Source organism: Strigops habroptila, chromosome 4 (genome assembly GCF_004027225.2).
Source record: "Strigops habroptila isolate Jane chromosome 4, bStrHab1.2.pri, whole genome shotgun sequence".
In the NCBI taxonomy this organism is placed as follows: Eukaryota; Metazoa; Chordata; class Aves; order Psittaciformes; family Psittacidae; genus Strigops; species Strigops habroptila.
Genome location: NC_046358.1, coordinates 75,574,135 through 75,588,684, shown reverse-complemented (window position 1 = coordinate 75,588,684; position 14,550 = coordinate 75,574,135). Strand labels below are relative to the sequence as shown.

The 14,550-nt window shown below is 45.6% G+C and overlaps 1 protein-coding gene across 3 annotated transcripts in view; it reads left to right on the top strand.

The window, feature by feature from the left end:
• Nucleotides 1-14,550, top strand: part of MGRN1 (mahogunin ring finger 1) — a 55,919-nt gene that overhangs the window by 12,107 nt on the left and 29,262 nt on the right. For all 3 annotated transcript variants that reach the window (XM_030484794.2, XM_030484793.1, XM_030484795.1), the window contains exon 4: nt 5,356-5,502. In XM_030484794.2, coding sequence (XP_030340654.1) covers nt 5,356-5,502 — 147 coding nt within the window. The remainder of the gene's footprint in view (nt 1-5,355; nt 5,503-14,550) is intronic.

Sequence of the window (14,550 nt, the reverse complement as noted above, 5' to 3'; positions counted from 1 at the left end):
TGATGGAGTTTAGTACATACAGTTCTGTCATTCTGCTTTTTGTGGTTGTCCTCCCAAGCAGAGTTGCAGCTCTGGACTATTTGAAATGCACTGTCCATGCACCCTGACAGTGTCCAGGTTTGCATCTGTCTAATTCCTCGTACTATCAGTTCTTTTGCTGCCTCATGAGCTCCAGCAGGCTCTTGTGCTGCCGCTGCCGTGTTACTGCTGATGACACCACCATCAACATTACTGTATTTAATTTTGCACTGATGTAGGCCCAGAATGAGATTTTAGTTGCCAGTCCCCAAGGGTACATTGTGTCTTGTGCCTTTTCTACTGTTCTGTACTAGAGATGTTTCCTTTATTCCTCTGTGTACATAAAGACACTTTGTGCCCTCTCCAGCTTGGCTTATTTGAAACCAATAGTTGAGGCTTGCACATTCTTTCCAGAACTAGTTAAGTTTAATTTACTACCTTCTCCACCAAATAAAATGATACTGAGCTGAGTGTCTAGGTGTAAAGTGGTGTCTGATGGTAAAATGCTCACAAAGTTTCTGTTTTTCATAGAGTCATAAGATGGTTTGAGTCCAAAGGGACCTTAATGATCTTCCAGTTCCAACCCCCCTGCCACAGGCAGGGGCAGCTTCCACTAGACCAGGTTGCTCCAAGCCCCATCCAACCTGGCCTTGAACACTGCCAGGGATGGGGCAGCCACAGTGTCTCTGGGCAACCTGTGCCAGCGCCTCACAACTGAAAAAATTCTTCTCAATACCTAATATAAATCTCTCCTCTTTCAGTTTAAAGCCATTCCCCCTTGTCCTATCCCTGCATGCCCTTGTAAAAACTTGCTGAGAGTGCACTTATTCTCATTGTCCGTGTCACTGACAAAGATGTTATACAGCTCTGGTCCCAATACCAACCTTGTATTTAATTGAAAAGTTATTGTTTGCCTGTGAAGAGGGTGTTGATCCATTATTTGGAGTGCAGGACTTTATGGAAGAATATGAAGAAATGTCCATTCTGGGCTTCCCACCCATCTCTCACCAGACAAATTCCAAGCTTTGCCCAACTCTGAATGTTTACAGCAGCTTTGGAGAGAAGCAATAAACCTGTGGACCTGAGTCTTCAACACCTTGTGTGAGTGCTTGATTTCTAGCAGGATGAGACTCTGTGAACCTCAGAGGAGGGTAGCATGAGTTCTGCTGTTAACCACTAACAGAAAAAGAGTGCCTTATGTCTGTCTCATGTTCCTCTTCTGGCACTGGATTGGCAGCTTTATTTCAGAGCTGAAGTACCTGACAGGCTTATGCTGGCAGTTTACTCTTGCCTTGAAAGCACTTCCAGTCACAGGAGGAAGATCAACTCATGAAGCAATGTGTTTCGTGGAAAAATTACATCCTGGGACAGCCTCTCTGCTTCAGTGTGGGCTCTGGGCTTTGGATAGCGTCATGGAACAAAAGTGCTGAAGGAATCAGCAACTATAGTGGCTTGGGAACATGTCTGAAGCAGCAGCAATACCATGGAGAGTAGTGAGACCACTGAGCACTTTGGATAAGGGCCTGAGAAGGGAGGCAGATAATAGGGACTGAAGGAGATGGGTGAGTCGCTGTGTATGAGAGAAGGGAAGTCTGTCCTTTTCCCTCTCCAGCACAGTGGGGCTGATGATCCTTGGAGCTGTTCATCCTGCAGTGGAGGTGGTAGTGGTGAGGGTGCTGGGACTTCCTGCTCTGCAGCCCTGGACAGTGTTAAACTGTACACGTATCTGCAGGATGCCGAAACAGGAAAGCCTCCATTTGCTGGTGATCTCCCCCAAAGAAGGTCAACACTGATAGAGATGTCACATGTCTGCTGACACTGTTGTAGTGCTTATCTCACAATGCTAAGTCAAGCAATACTTCACATTTATCCTGCAGGTCTACTAAGTTCTTGGTCAAACTTTTTAATCTCCTCAAAGGATGAAATCAGGTTCGACTCAACCTAGTTCTATAAAATTGTCATGGTTGCTGTTAATTATTATGTTTTAATTCTTTAACAGAAAAACAAAAAGAGGTGATGTCAGACCAGGTGGCTTCAGCTCCCTTGGTCATCCTGCTCTGCCTTTTTCAGCATAACGTTGGATCAGCTGTTTGTTCTCAAAGGTGGTCAGTCTCTTCTGCTCTGTACACGTGCTTGTGGAGGCTGTGCTCTCGTGTGCATGACTGAAAGGCACACCTAGCAAAGTCACTGGTTTCTAAACTTGTGCATGCATCTGTGGCTGCCTCACACCAACACTGTCTGTAGGGTTTGACTCAATGTACACCGTAAAGTTCAAGTGCAGGTAGAGACAGAAGAGCTCTTGAACTCCCGAACCACTCCTGAACCACCACCTGCTTGTCTGCCATATCCCTTGCAAAGAAAGAAGGAATGCAAAATGTGTGACTTCTTCTTGTTAGTCCCCTGAAGATACATTCCACTGTTCCTGCACCTTAAGGTGGAACATGAGATATCTCTGTCTCTCAAAGTATGCACCAGTAGCCCTTGCTTGTTCCTTCGTACCACTACCAGTTGGCATAGCTCCTTATGCAGTCTTTTCTCACCTGAACTCCTTGCTACGTGGCAGACAATTTTCTTAACTTCCAGCACCAGGCATGTTGCAACTGGAAGATGTGTACACAGCCTTGCTGTGACTGTCACCATTTAGGCGTGTATACCTTGCCCCCTGCTCAAGTGGTGGTGGTCCAGGCAGACAGGGCTCTAACTCTCCTACTTCCCAGCAGATGCATCCTGCAGAAACCTTCTCTCCAGGCACTGCAGTTGGTAGTGGCCCCTCGGTGGTTTCCCAGTGTCGTGGTTTAAGCCCAGCCGGCAACTCAGAACCCAGGGCAACAGATCTAGTCAAGCCTAGGTTTAGAAAGGTTTAACTCCTTTTCTTATTGAAAGGATGGAAGCACATTCTGAGTGTTGGCAGGGAGGTGCAGAAGTGACATGGGGAGCAGCGTGGTGGCACAGGAACCCGTGTGCTTTTTGTGACTTCTCTGAGAAGACAAAACAGGCAATGGTTTTACTAATGACTATTAGTCATTACTGATAGTCATTAATAATTACTAATTGCTTTTGTTTGATCTGCCCTCAATCCCCAGGTCTCCCACCTTGTTACTTGGGGCTGTTACAGGTATCTAGATCTGTGGTGTTGATTATGCACGATCAACATGCATCTAACTCTATTTTAATACCTACCTATATATACAGTGAGTATAGGTCTGTGAAGCAGCCTCCATTGGTCCTTGCCTTCAAGGGGTGCTGGTTCTCCCTCACCCTCCTTCTGGAAGAAGTGGCAAATGTACTGTAGCCTAGATCCTTCGCTGCCAACCTCGGATCAGTGGAGGGTGGTGCAGCAAGAGGGAATTGGCAGAAGTTTGTGCTGCTGCTTTCTTGTGAGCTGATTGTTGCCATCTGTTGTTCTTGGGTCAGCTCAGCACAAAATGTTGATGCTACCCTCGTGTTTTCTAAGCAAACCTGCCCTGCTGGATAGAGTATTTCTTGTTTTCAGCCTTCAAGTGCCATGATTTTATCTTTTTAACGCAACTAGCTAGTGTGAAAATACCATCTTGCTCTATACTGTATATTGTACCCAGTATTTGCTGCTGCAAGTATTCAGACCCTCAGTTTTTGGGATTTGTGTTTTTATACTAGCATGTTGAGTATATTCTAGTTTGATTTACTGTTCTGACCTAGGTGAACCTCTGGCAAAAGTCTTGTTTGGAGCTCTCCAAGTCCTTCAGACAGGAATGCAGGTGTATGCTATAGTGGTTCACTAGGGTTACATTAGTATGTGTGCTAGGTATTTGATTGTACTGCTCTCAATTTTGCTCTGTATTTTGCACCTTCTGTATTAAATGGCTGAAGTTGGAACATTTCATTCTTGTTCAGTGTGGTGTTAAATAAAATTCATGCTGGAACCCTCTTAATTAGGCAGCAGTTATTACATCTCAGTGAACTCGGTAAATAAGGATCCCCTTGACAATTTTCAGATGGAATTATGGAGGTATGCCTAGGCCATTTCTGAGTATTTTCAACAGTGCAGCATATTCATTGAGGCTGCTTAATGAAGAGAGAGGCTGACTGATACTGCGAAGTCAGAGACTGTGCCAAGCCTTTCCTGAATAGTTTAGCTGCTTGGCTTTGACCCAGGCATCGCAGCAATTAAGGTAGTACCAGCAGACAAGTGAGGCTGGAGCTGGGCGTACAGCAAGTAGTCTCGTACACCTCTCAAAGGCAACCTGTTGCATTCACCATTTCTGCACAGTGTGGGATCTAATGGTGGTACCTACAGTTGTAGGGTTGTGGGGGGATTGGAATTTACATATGAGAATCTGCTTCTGCCCTGCAAGTGAATCACATCCATTCTGTCTGTCACTTTGCTCTTCAGGGAAGGGGATATCTTATGATGTGTTGTGTTGGCTGCTTGTTCCAGATTGCTGGTCTCACTGGCCGCTCCCAGCATGCCATAACTCACTGCTCACCCATGGCCATAGCTTGCTGCCCTGGAGCTTTCTTCATACCACCTTCTTCACCAGATTTGTTACCTGCCTTTTTCTAGCAGCAGGGAGAAGGATTAATCCTGGGCAGTGGTGATCACACAGTGGGATCCAGCTGTACAGTAGCCCATAGCCAAGTTATAACTCACCTTGATGGAAACAGAAATAACCTCTGAACTCATTCTTGTATTGGTTATCATGCATCTATTACATAGTTGAATGTTAACTGTTGTTCATACAATAAATGCGTGCAAGGTTCAGTCATTAGCAGCATCAGAGGTTTTCAGTTGATGATTTTTACTTTTAAAGGTATTTGAAGTTCCTATATTTGTATGCTTTCTGATCTGAATATCATCTTCTGTGTGATACTGAGGTGCCTTTTGTTGAGTTTCAGGAGTTTTGTGTTACAGAAATGCTGATATTTTGCCTGTCGTGTGCCATTTCATTTGCAGAGTTGAAAGAATTAGGCTTCAGACTTCTCAGGCCCATGCAGGATTTCTTTAGCCTAAATACTGAGCCTAATATGAAGATTTAAAAGGAGGGAGAATGTTTCTTATCCTAAGGGTTTGACATTCAAGAGTTCACTTTCTTGTCTCGTTCTGTGTCCCAGCATTGTAAGGCTGGGTGAGATCCCTCAACATCATGACTACGTAATTCACTTGGGTAACTTCAGTCAAATCTTGGAAGAACCTTCCTTGGAGGAGGGAATGGAATTCTCCTGGGAAGCCCCAGTGGAAGCCCACGGTGCCTTGCCTGCCCAGAACACCTACACTGGAGTACTCTTGTCCTGATTCCCAGAATTATCTTGATCACATCTCATAAAAATATGTTCTAATCCTCTGGCTTTGTCTTTCAGGTATAAAGATGATGTTGACAGTCCTACTGAGGAGAATGGGAAGCAGAAAGTCCTGTATAGCCTGGAGTTCACGTTTGACGCAGATGCTCGTGTTGCCATCACAATCTACTGCCAGGCTACAGAAGAGTTTGTTGGTGGCATGGCAGTGTAAGTCCTGGGCATGTGGGCACGTGGAGGGGCATGGGCTCTCGGATGATGAACCTGTCAGACATCTCTCATTACCCCTGAGGGCAGTGCTGCCACGCTGGTGGCGAGGGAAATCTCTTCTTTTTCTGTTTTACTTTATATATTCTCATAGCTTTGAATATTACTTTCACTTCCCTCCCTCACATAGCCAATATCCTCTCTTTTGTTCCTTCTTTGGTTTGTTTTTTTGGTGTGGAGAAACAATTTTGCCTGCATCAAAGGAGAAGAACTCACAGCTGTATGCTTTGTCAGCAAGATTTTCTATGAAATTAAAAAAACCCCAACCACTCTTCCCTTCAAATACTACCTGTTTTTAACCCAGATCACCTCACTCACTGGATTTCTATGTTCCCTGTGATGGGAGCATCTGGGCCACCAAAGTAAAGTTCAGTTTGACTCTTACATAGCGAGTCTGTGGAATTGAGGCCCACCCAAAGCCTATTTTGGGGTAAATTACCAGCTCAACACAGGCTGCTGGGAAATGGTTATGAGGAGGATCTACTGCCTGAAACTCTGTGTGTTTCCTGACAAGTACACGTATTAGTCTTTGGCTAGCTGTAGAAAGAATGGTCAAACTGTCATCCATGGAGTCTTTCTTATATCCTGGTAGCGCATCCTTACAGCTTTCAAAACCTTTTTATCTAAATCAGCATGTTTAAACCATTCCAATCAACACTGTGTCCCATAATGCTAGGAAAAATTTCCTCTCTGTATTAAGAAGTAAGGTGGCTGAAACGTGCTTTCCCTGGTGTGAGCTGAGTACACATGAGCTGCTGGTACATTACGGCAGGCTTCCGATGGCCATGGGACAAAGAATTCCTCTGATTCTATGGGAAAAGGAAGATTCAGGCTGCAGAAGCTCTTGGTAGAGGCTTTTGGCTGACCAGCGGCTCTGTGCACATGGTGCTGATGGCTTCTGCAGTGGTGCTCTGGATTTGGGAGTAAACTTATGTTTTATTGGAGGGATCTGTAGAGGTTTCAGCAGGGAGAAATATGTATGACAAACCATAAAATGGCCTATATGTTTTATGCAAAGTATAAACAGCCCACTAATGATCAGTGAACAGTGTGTTTTTAGAAACGAGACAGGCTCAATGCTCCCATCCAGATGTGCATTCTTCCAAACTGGAGGATGTCCCAGTCCAGAATTTTTGTTCACTTCTTCTGTTGAAGCCTATGGCTGCCTTTATTTTGGGGAGGTAATAAGTTAGTTCTTTTCAAGTGCCTGAAAAATATCTCTCAACAAACTGTGAAAACGCTTTCTATTTAGATTCAGCTTGTCCTGAGCAGAGCTGAATGAAGCAGGATGCCTTAGAATAAAGTTTCCATGTTCTGTCTCTTGGGTCCTTAGGTGTCCTGTGAATTTAGTGCTAGTGAAGGTGTTGGAATGGCAGCCTTGGAGATTGAAGTCCTCTTTTCCTAATGCAGGTACAATGTGGAGAGGTGGCCAGTGTCCCTTGTGCTGCTCTGCAGTGTTCCTTGTTTTTTGACCCAAGAAGGAAACCTGCTATGGGCTAATGGGGAGAGCTGAGGCCCTCTGTGGCCAGGGTGAATGTATTTACATTGCCAGACTTCAGCTGTGGCTTAAATCAGCAAGTCTTGTTTTAAATCATTGATTTTAATCTTGTTTTGCACATTCACTAGTTGATTTACCTCGGAGACTGTCTTTGTCACTGGTCAGTAACAATGAAACATATTTTATCTGTATTTACAACTCAGTATAAACTTCACATCAAACTTTGTGTTACATTTTACAACGAGCCTAAGTCAGTAAAGAATATGCATGTAGTTTAAAATGGGTTTTTTTCAGACTCCTAGTTTTGCTTTTTGTTGTGTCAAAATGGCGAAAAAGAAAGTTATTCTAAAAAGAAAGATTATTTTTTTTTTTAACCTGTGTCTTGAACCAGGCTGTGTTGGGGTGAAATGCAGCTCAATCACCTGAGACCAGCAGTGTAGCATTCTTGTTGGTTAAACTGCTCCATTTGGACTCGTAAGAGACCGTCTTGTCAAGTTGTACCTTGAATAATAATTGCCTAATGGAAGTATTATAGTTGCTGAATATAACTATTTCTGGATAGAGTGTGGTTTTAGTCTTCTGTAACTCATACTCTCCTCTCAGAACTCTGTCAATTGATTGGAGGAGGAAAACACAGTTTCTGGTTCACTTAAAGAACATGTGTTACTGAAATCAGTGCCATGCACTGAGCCAGTGGCTGTCACCAGTGCTGTTGTCTGTTCTTTAAAGCTTATGCAGAAAACATGAACTACCTGATTGCTTTTTAAATCTAATTTGAACAATTCCTAGGTAGAGCATCTGAAAGTTAACACAACTGTCACCTTCAAAGAAGTATTTTTTTTAAACCTGAATGTTTTAATCCACCCTGTCCATGGTTGACTGAGAGAGATCTCTGTTCAGATGCCAGAAGAGAAGCCTTTGTTCATGAACCCTACCTGCCTCTGCACGAAACCAGGATCAGTAGACAGCAGTCGTTACCTCACTAACAAAATGTAGCTGACAATACTGTGCTGCCCTGCCAGGGTGGCGGCAGTGCCCTGTGCACTGAACCTTTACATCAAAAGGTAAAGTACTTGGATTCAGCTCTTCCTTCCACTGCTGTCCTTTTCTTTAATAAGTCATACTTTATTTCCCCATAGTGTAGGAGCGATGAGCTGTCTCTCTCTGCTCCGGAGTTCCTGGACAATAAATGTTGTATAGGTGTGGGGGTCTGCATCAGAGGCCAGGGAACCTTTTGGAAGGCTTGATCCTGATTTCATGCAGATGTGTAGGTAATAAGGGCTGGGGGTAGTAAGATATAAATATAGACTTTATAAGCTGCTTTAATTCAACCCAGGCTATTTTTCCCTGTGGAAGTGGCTCATGAAGCACATCTTGGGGCTAGTATAGCTGCTTGAAGTAGGCATCTCTGCTTCTCTGGATTTGCTGGCTGCTAGTAAAAACCTTTTGAAGCTCTGATTTCAGCTTTGCAAAGCAGTTCTGAAAGGGCAGTGCTATAATTACTTTGATTTATTCTTTTCAAATTCTAGTGGAAAAAAAAAATCTGGGCTGCATTCTTCAAGCTCTGAGAGGAGCGAGTGCATTCTCAGTGCACTAAAAGGACTGCAGCTTCCCTCTGCCTGGGCTGGTAGTTTTTCCTTTTTCTCAGTTTCTTTTGGTGCTAACAGCTACATCAAAGGAACAAGCTTGTGCAAAAGCTGCACTGTCTATAAATTCAAAACTTTTTCTGTTGCTGTGTCCAACATCTGATGGGGAAGAAGATGCTCTTTAAAACAAAATACTTTTTTTTTCCACTCTCCTAAATTGATGCTAAATCCTAAAATAGGAGAAACTTTCTGGACCCTTGTCAAAAGCAGAAATTTTCTCCTAGTCCCCAGCCTGCAGCATGGCTCCTCAGAAGCACTAAACAAGTTATTCTTGCTTCTCTGCTGAAACAACCACTGATCCTGATAGTATCAGCACTCCTGCTCATGTGAAACTCCTGCTAGGAGCATTGTTATGTGCATACAATTTGGGGTGAGAGGAGGGAGGGGAGGGAAGGTGGCTCTCCCTGAGCAGAGGCAATGTTTGTTGTAGGCCCCCTGCTCATCTGAGAGCCACAGCGCTCTGTCCCCTGGTCCTGCCTTCAGGATTAGCTGTTCTCTGTGACCAGAGGGAAGCCTTTCTCTCTGGAAGCCAGGAAGCTTCCTGCCGGAGATGTCTGGCCTCCGTTTAAAAGCTAGTGCCTTTATCAGTATGTGCTGCCTGTCCTAACCTGTCTCAAAGGAGTGTTCAGCAGACTTTCCCAGGTAATCGTGCTTGGAGATATGCTCAGCTATACCGTTTCCCATCCAAGTTCTTGGGAACGTGTAGCTCCCAACTGCTGCCTGCCTCTTGTCCTGAACTGTTGAACTCTTCGAGTTTCATGGGGGGCTGTATTGTCACCACTGTGGGACCACAGTTGACCAGTAAAGTCTGGAGAAGGTGAATGTGTGGCTGTTGGTGATTGTAAAGGTATCTTCACCTCTGCAGCCCCATGCCCAAAAGAAGGTACCCAGCATTTTCTGGTGCTAGTGCAGATATCTGTAGAAGCTTGTTGGATGAAGTGGGAATTAGTTTAAATCTAGAGGGAACTGCTCCTCTTGCCTTCTGAATATCTTTTACCCAGTTACTTTGTGGTGAGCCTAAAGTAAAATACATTAGTTCTCAGAGGACCAGCATTACCCCAAGGGTAACAGAGACCAGACCTGCCTGGGTCCAGAGTCTCTTTAATGGCATGGGATTAGCAGTGACCTGCCTCTGAAGAGCTCAAGACTCCCAGTATTCTCAGTTTTATTTATTTTTCTGTCTTTGTCCATTTTCTTTGGTTTTGGAAATCCTCAAGCTGTTCTGCTGCGCTTCTGTTCCCTGTGGCAGTCCCCGCAATGAGCTTCCCTCAGGACACAAAGCATCTTCCCTGAGGATCTGTGCTCTTCGGAAGTTGGCCTGTGATCTGGCTGGTTTGGAGACAGTGGTATTTCTCAGTTTGTCCTTTCCTTTGGCTTCAGTTTCCCAGCAGCTTGGTAGAAAGCAAGAAGTTCTCTGGTTGGGGAAACTCAGAACAGCTTGACTGCTCACCTGCGAGGACAAGCCTTGTATCGCTTAGTGTCCCTGAGGCACAGCAGTACCTGTCAGCTTCAGAAATGTCCTACAAACAGAGAGACATTTGCTGTCAGAATCTCTGATGCTCACTGGGGTTTAAGACTAGCCAGCTGGAGAGGCAGCTGCGTGCCTGTGCTAGGGGTGAGCAGCACGTGCAGCAAGGAAGGGTTCAGCCATCTCAGCCAGGGTGGCCAAGATGGGCCCTGTCTAAATGGCATGAGAATCTCTGCCCTAGTGCATAGAGGAGGCACAAACATGCAGGCGTACGACCTATATGTCAGCTACTTGCTAGTGATTGCCCCTAAGCATTTCATTTCCCTCCGATAAATGCAAGTGCTCTGCATTGCATTTCCATCTCAGGGCTGGCAGTACTCCTCAGCAGCTCCTAGAGAACAGCTGAAGGACTCCCAGTTTGTAGTCTGCTTTCTCCTGCAGTAACTGGCCCACATGTTTCTGTACTCAGATGTCTTTGCTTTAGGAGACCAGTGTGGTTTTTGGAGCAGGCTATGGAGATGCTCATATTCTCTTTTTGTATGTGCTCTACAAATGCATCCTTTTCTTTTCTGGCAAAAGCCTTGATGTGCACACTATTAGCCTGTTCCTGGGAGGGCCTCTGGGACTTTTCCAGCTGTAGGTATCTATCCTGCTGACTAGCAGGAAGGATTGTGTGTAGTTAAAACATGACAGCAGCGGTTGTTTCCCCAGGGGAAGAAGTCCAACCAGCCCTGTAGCTGGAAGAACTTAAAACAGCCAGCTCTAAAGACATGAGCAATCCGGGCAGATCAGGAGCTGATGATAAATACGACATGGGAAGTTTGAGTTTGCAGCCCATTCTTATGAACAAAATCTTCCTCTTTGGACAGAAAAGGTTCTCTTCCGTATCCTAGTATTGTTGCCAAGCTCTGTTTTCTTATTATAAGGAGAAAATACAATGAAAATAGGTCAGTGTAGCTCTGCAATCCTTGCCCCTTTTTCAGGGGTGTGCTGTTTGTGTTGCTGATGCACAGATGGATGTAACGGATATATTTTATTTCATTTGTTAAATCTCATTTTCTTGTTTGTTTTGCAGTGCCTGCTACACTCATTGCAAACATCCTACCACAGGCTGATGGTGGACATGACACTGCAATGATTACATATTCTGTCTGCATGTAGAAGTTTGAATAGTTGCTTCACAAAATGAAATCTAACTGAAACGGGTAGCTCGGCGCATGGCTGTTTTCACTAAAGCTTGTGTAGGAGAGGCAGAGGCACTCAGATATTCCTTTGGTTATTTAATAGCCGCTCTTTATTCAGGGCCTTTGAAAGGTGCTCTTGCTGCTTTTGGCTGTGGACTGTGGTGATTAATATGAATTCTTTGTGCAGGGAGATTCCTTCTGTGTGAAGAAATCAGAGGCGAGCGCTGTTTTTTGCTAGGCACAAGCCTTTACAGCCGAAGCCCGTTTTGATCCAGGCAGACACCAGTCCCCAAGGGAACGCTGTGGTGTGCAGAGTTCACAGGCTGGAGAGCTAAATTCTATAGATTTCACTGAACAGACAAACCCTCTGTCTTTAATAAGAGTTCTGGCCTTGTGTGTGCTCTGTGTAGCTGTTGTGTAAGCTGCCAGCTTTGAAGCCTGTCTGGAGTCGTGAGCCCGGTGCTCTCATCAGTCAGTTCAGCAGCTAAAGGCAGACCTCTGCAGGGCTTCAGCTGCATGCTGAGGTGTTTGTTTCCTCCTAGCCTGGAGTGGAAACTTGGTCTTTGGAGGAAACAGGAGGAGAAGACTGGCAGGTACTGCAATGCACCAACTTAGCACTTGGTAAACCTCCATGCTCTCTGTGGGAGCCTCTATGGGCTGGGTCTTGTCTAGCTCTGGGACCCACGGCTGTGACCTTCCTATATTTTGGTAGTGCTTCTGTTACCAACAAAAATCACTTTGAGTTGAGACACTTGTTAATCATATAGAATCATAGAATGATTAGGGTTGGAAAGGACCTTAAGATCATCTAGTTCCAACAAATCAACTTCCCTGTTCCCCAAATGTTGACCTGAGATCCTGGCCCAAAATGAAAGGGGAGTGAGCGGGTGGGAGAGAGAGCAGGGCCACTGTGCTTGCTCCACATCAACTTCTGCCCCCTTTGAATGACAGCAGAACATGACTAGCTCCCTCCTTATCACCCGTAAGAGGACGTGGAGCCTGCCAGGCAGTCACAGGCTGCAGTAGTGGAAGAATTGGTTCCTGAGTACCCTCCAAAGCTTTCATGTAACTCTGCCTTGTCCTCAGCTCACTGCAGATTGCCATGCAATGTGCACAGCTGTTGCGAAAGAAAGAGAACTCTCTCATTTTGTTCACAGTCTCTTCAAAGCACAGACTGTCTCTCAGCCGTTACTAGTCAAAATGGTACCTTGGGGAAACATTGCTGTGCATCCTGCTTTTCTCTAAGGAATGAGGTTTGGACAGTGCTCTGCATAACCCTGAGGCAAGCTGGCTAGGATCCTTGCTTGGTCAGGGGTCCCAACGTGCTTGTGGTAACAGAAATCATCTTTCGATTGTCCAAGGCAGCTCCAGTGCCAAGCGGAGCTGAGGAACACAGCAGTGAGGAAGTCTGCATGAGTTGGGACTGGCACCCTGCCGAGAACTTCCCCAGGCACTGAGGACATGCGCGAGAGGGGGAACATCCCCACATGTTCATGCTGCATCTCCAGTGAGCATGTAGCAACATGCTACATGTTGGTACATGCATAGCCAGAGGTTCCTGAACACTAGTATGCCACTGGTGGCTTGGGTGCTACTTAAGGTCTGCAGGTGCCCAGTAGCAAGTCTGGACTGCCTACAGGGAGAAGACTGAGCCACAGGCTGAGTTTCTCTGTGCAGGTAGTGAGTACTTCTCAGGTGATGATGGAGGAGTGATTCTGGGGAATAGTTTAGTTTAGTTTGTTTCCTGTTCTTTCAGAAATCACTGTGCTATAGTCACAGGGCTTATTGTTTGCTGGTTCTCTGATACACGGCTGGTTTTGGTGGGGTGTAAGGCTTTGGTGTGGGGGAGGAAGGAGTCAGTGTGGAGTGTAAGCTTCGCTTTGTGGGAGTACAGGTGTGTCAAAGAGCTACAGGAGGAGACAGGCTGCATGGATCCTGAGGACAGAGATGGGGGCTGCTGCTGCAGTCAGCAGTGTGGTACCTCGTGTTATTGGTGATTCTCATGCTGTCAGGTACCTGAGCAAAGGAAGAGGTTCAAAAAGATGTGACTGAGGATTTCTGTTTGGTCCTGATCTAATAAGACAGACCCCACTTCTCCAGTGTCCTGGGCTGCCAGTGCTTGCAAGGTGGTTTTGTTAGATCTGTCTGATGGAGACCTGGCCTGGTGCAGTCTGAGAAATAGCAGCCCAAACATTCAGATTTCAGCCTTTATGCAGGGAGAGGCAGCGCATTGCTTCTCTGCTATCCTTTATTCTTAATACATGCTTTCCTTGTCTGTAATACATCTCCGTAACTCCACAGAGCTTCTCCACTGCTGTTCGCTGTAAACCCACAGCAGCATAGGCAGGGAGTAGAACACTTATAAATACACCAGATGCCAATGAAAAGGGCTGGGGGTGGCTAGAGTCCACTTAGACACTAATATGCAGGATACTTGCTTTGTAACAGCTTGCCAAGTTGTGCTGCTGTGCAGCATGAGGAGGGTGTACTCGTGCAGTGGATCCTGTACATCACCTCAGAGAAGTGACTGATCTCTGTGACAGTCTGGGGTCAGCACTTCCAGGGAGTTCACCAGGCCCTCGTCTCGCTGGTGCTTGGCAGCCTCAGCACTGGCTGCTGGTCCCCAGCATTGTCTGGGTGTTCAGATCCAAGCCTGATACAAGGTTTGGCAGTGGGGCCTAGGCAGTGACACAGTCTGAGGAATAAGGCCCACTTGGTTCACTTGGGGAAGCCTCCTTGATGTTTTTGTCATACTCTTCAGCTCAGAAAATCTATGTACCTTGTTTATTTCTTTTCTCAGGGATAGTGAGATCAGCAAGTCTACAAGAGTATTGTTCTACCCTGTCCTCCTTGGAACAGGGTTGCTTGTTTTCCCATTGTAGACTGGCTTGAGCTTCTGGTGCTGTAAGTGCAGGTCCTCTGCCTTTCCTGGCACGCATCATAAGCATGTTTACACCCTTTCCAAAGCTCCACTCTCCCCTGCACTTTATTTCCAGTGGGTTCCTGACTTGCTGTCACCTTAGATAAGTCGCTCTTCCATCCCCTGCTTTGCCAGCTGTAGAAGGAGAATTGTGCTTCTCTGCAGAGCTGGGAAGCTTTGAGAGTACCGCAGAAGGAGCTAGATACAAGCTTGCTCTATTCATTGTGCTTGACAACTCAGTAAATAAAACTTCACTCAATTGCTCACTCTGTAAT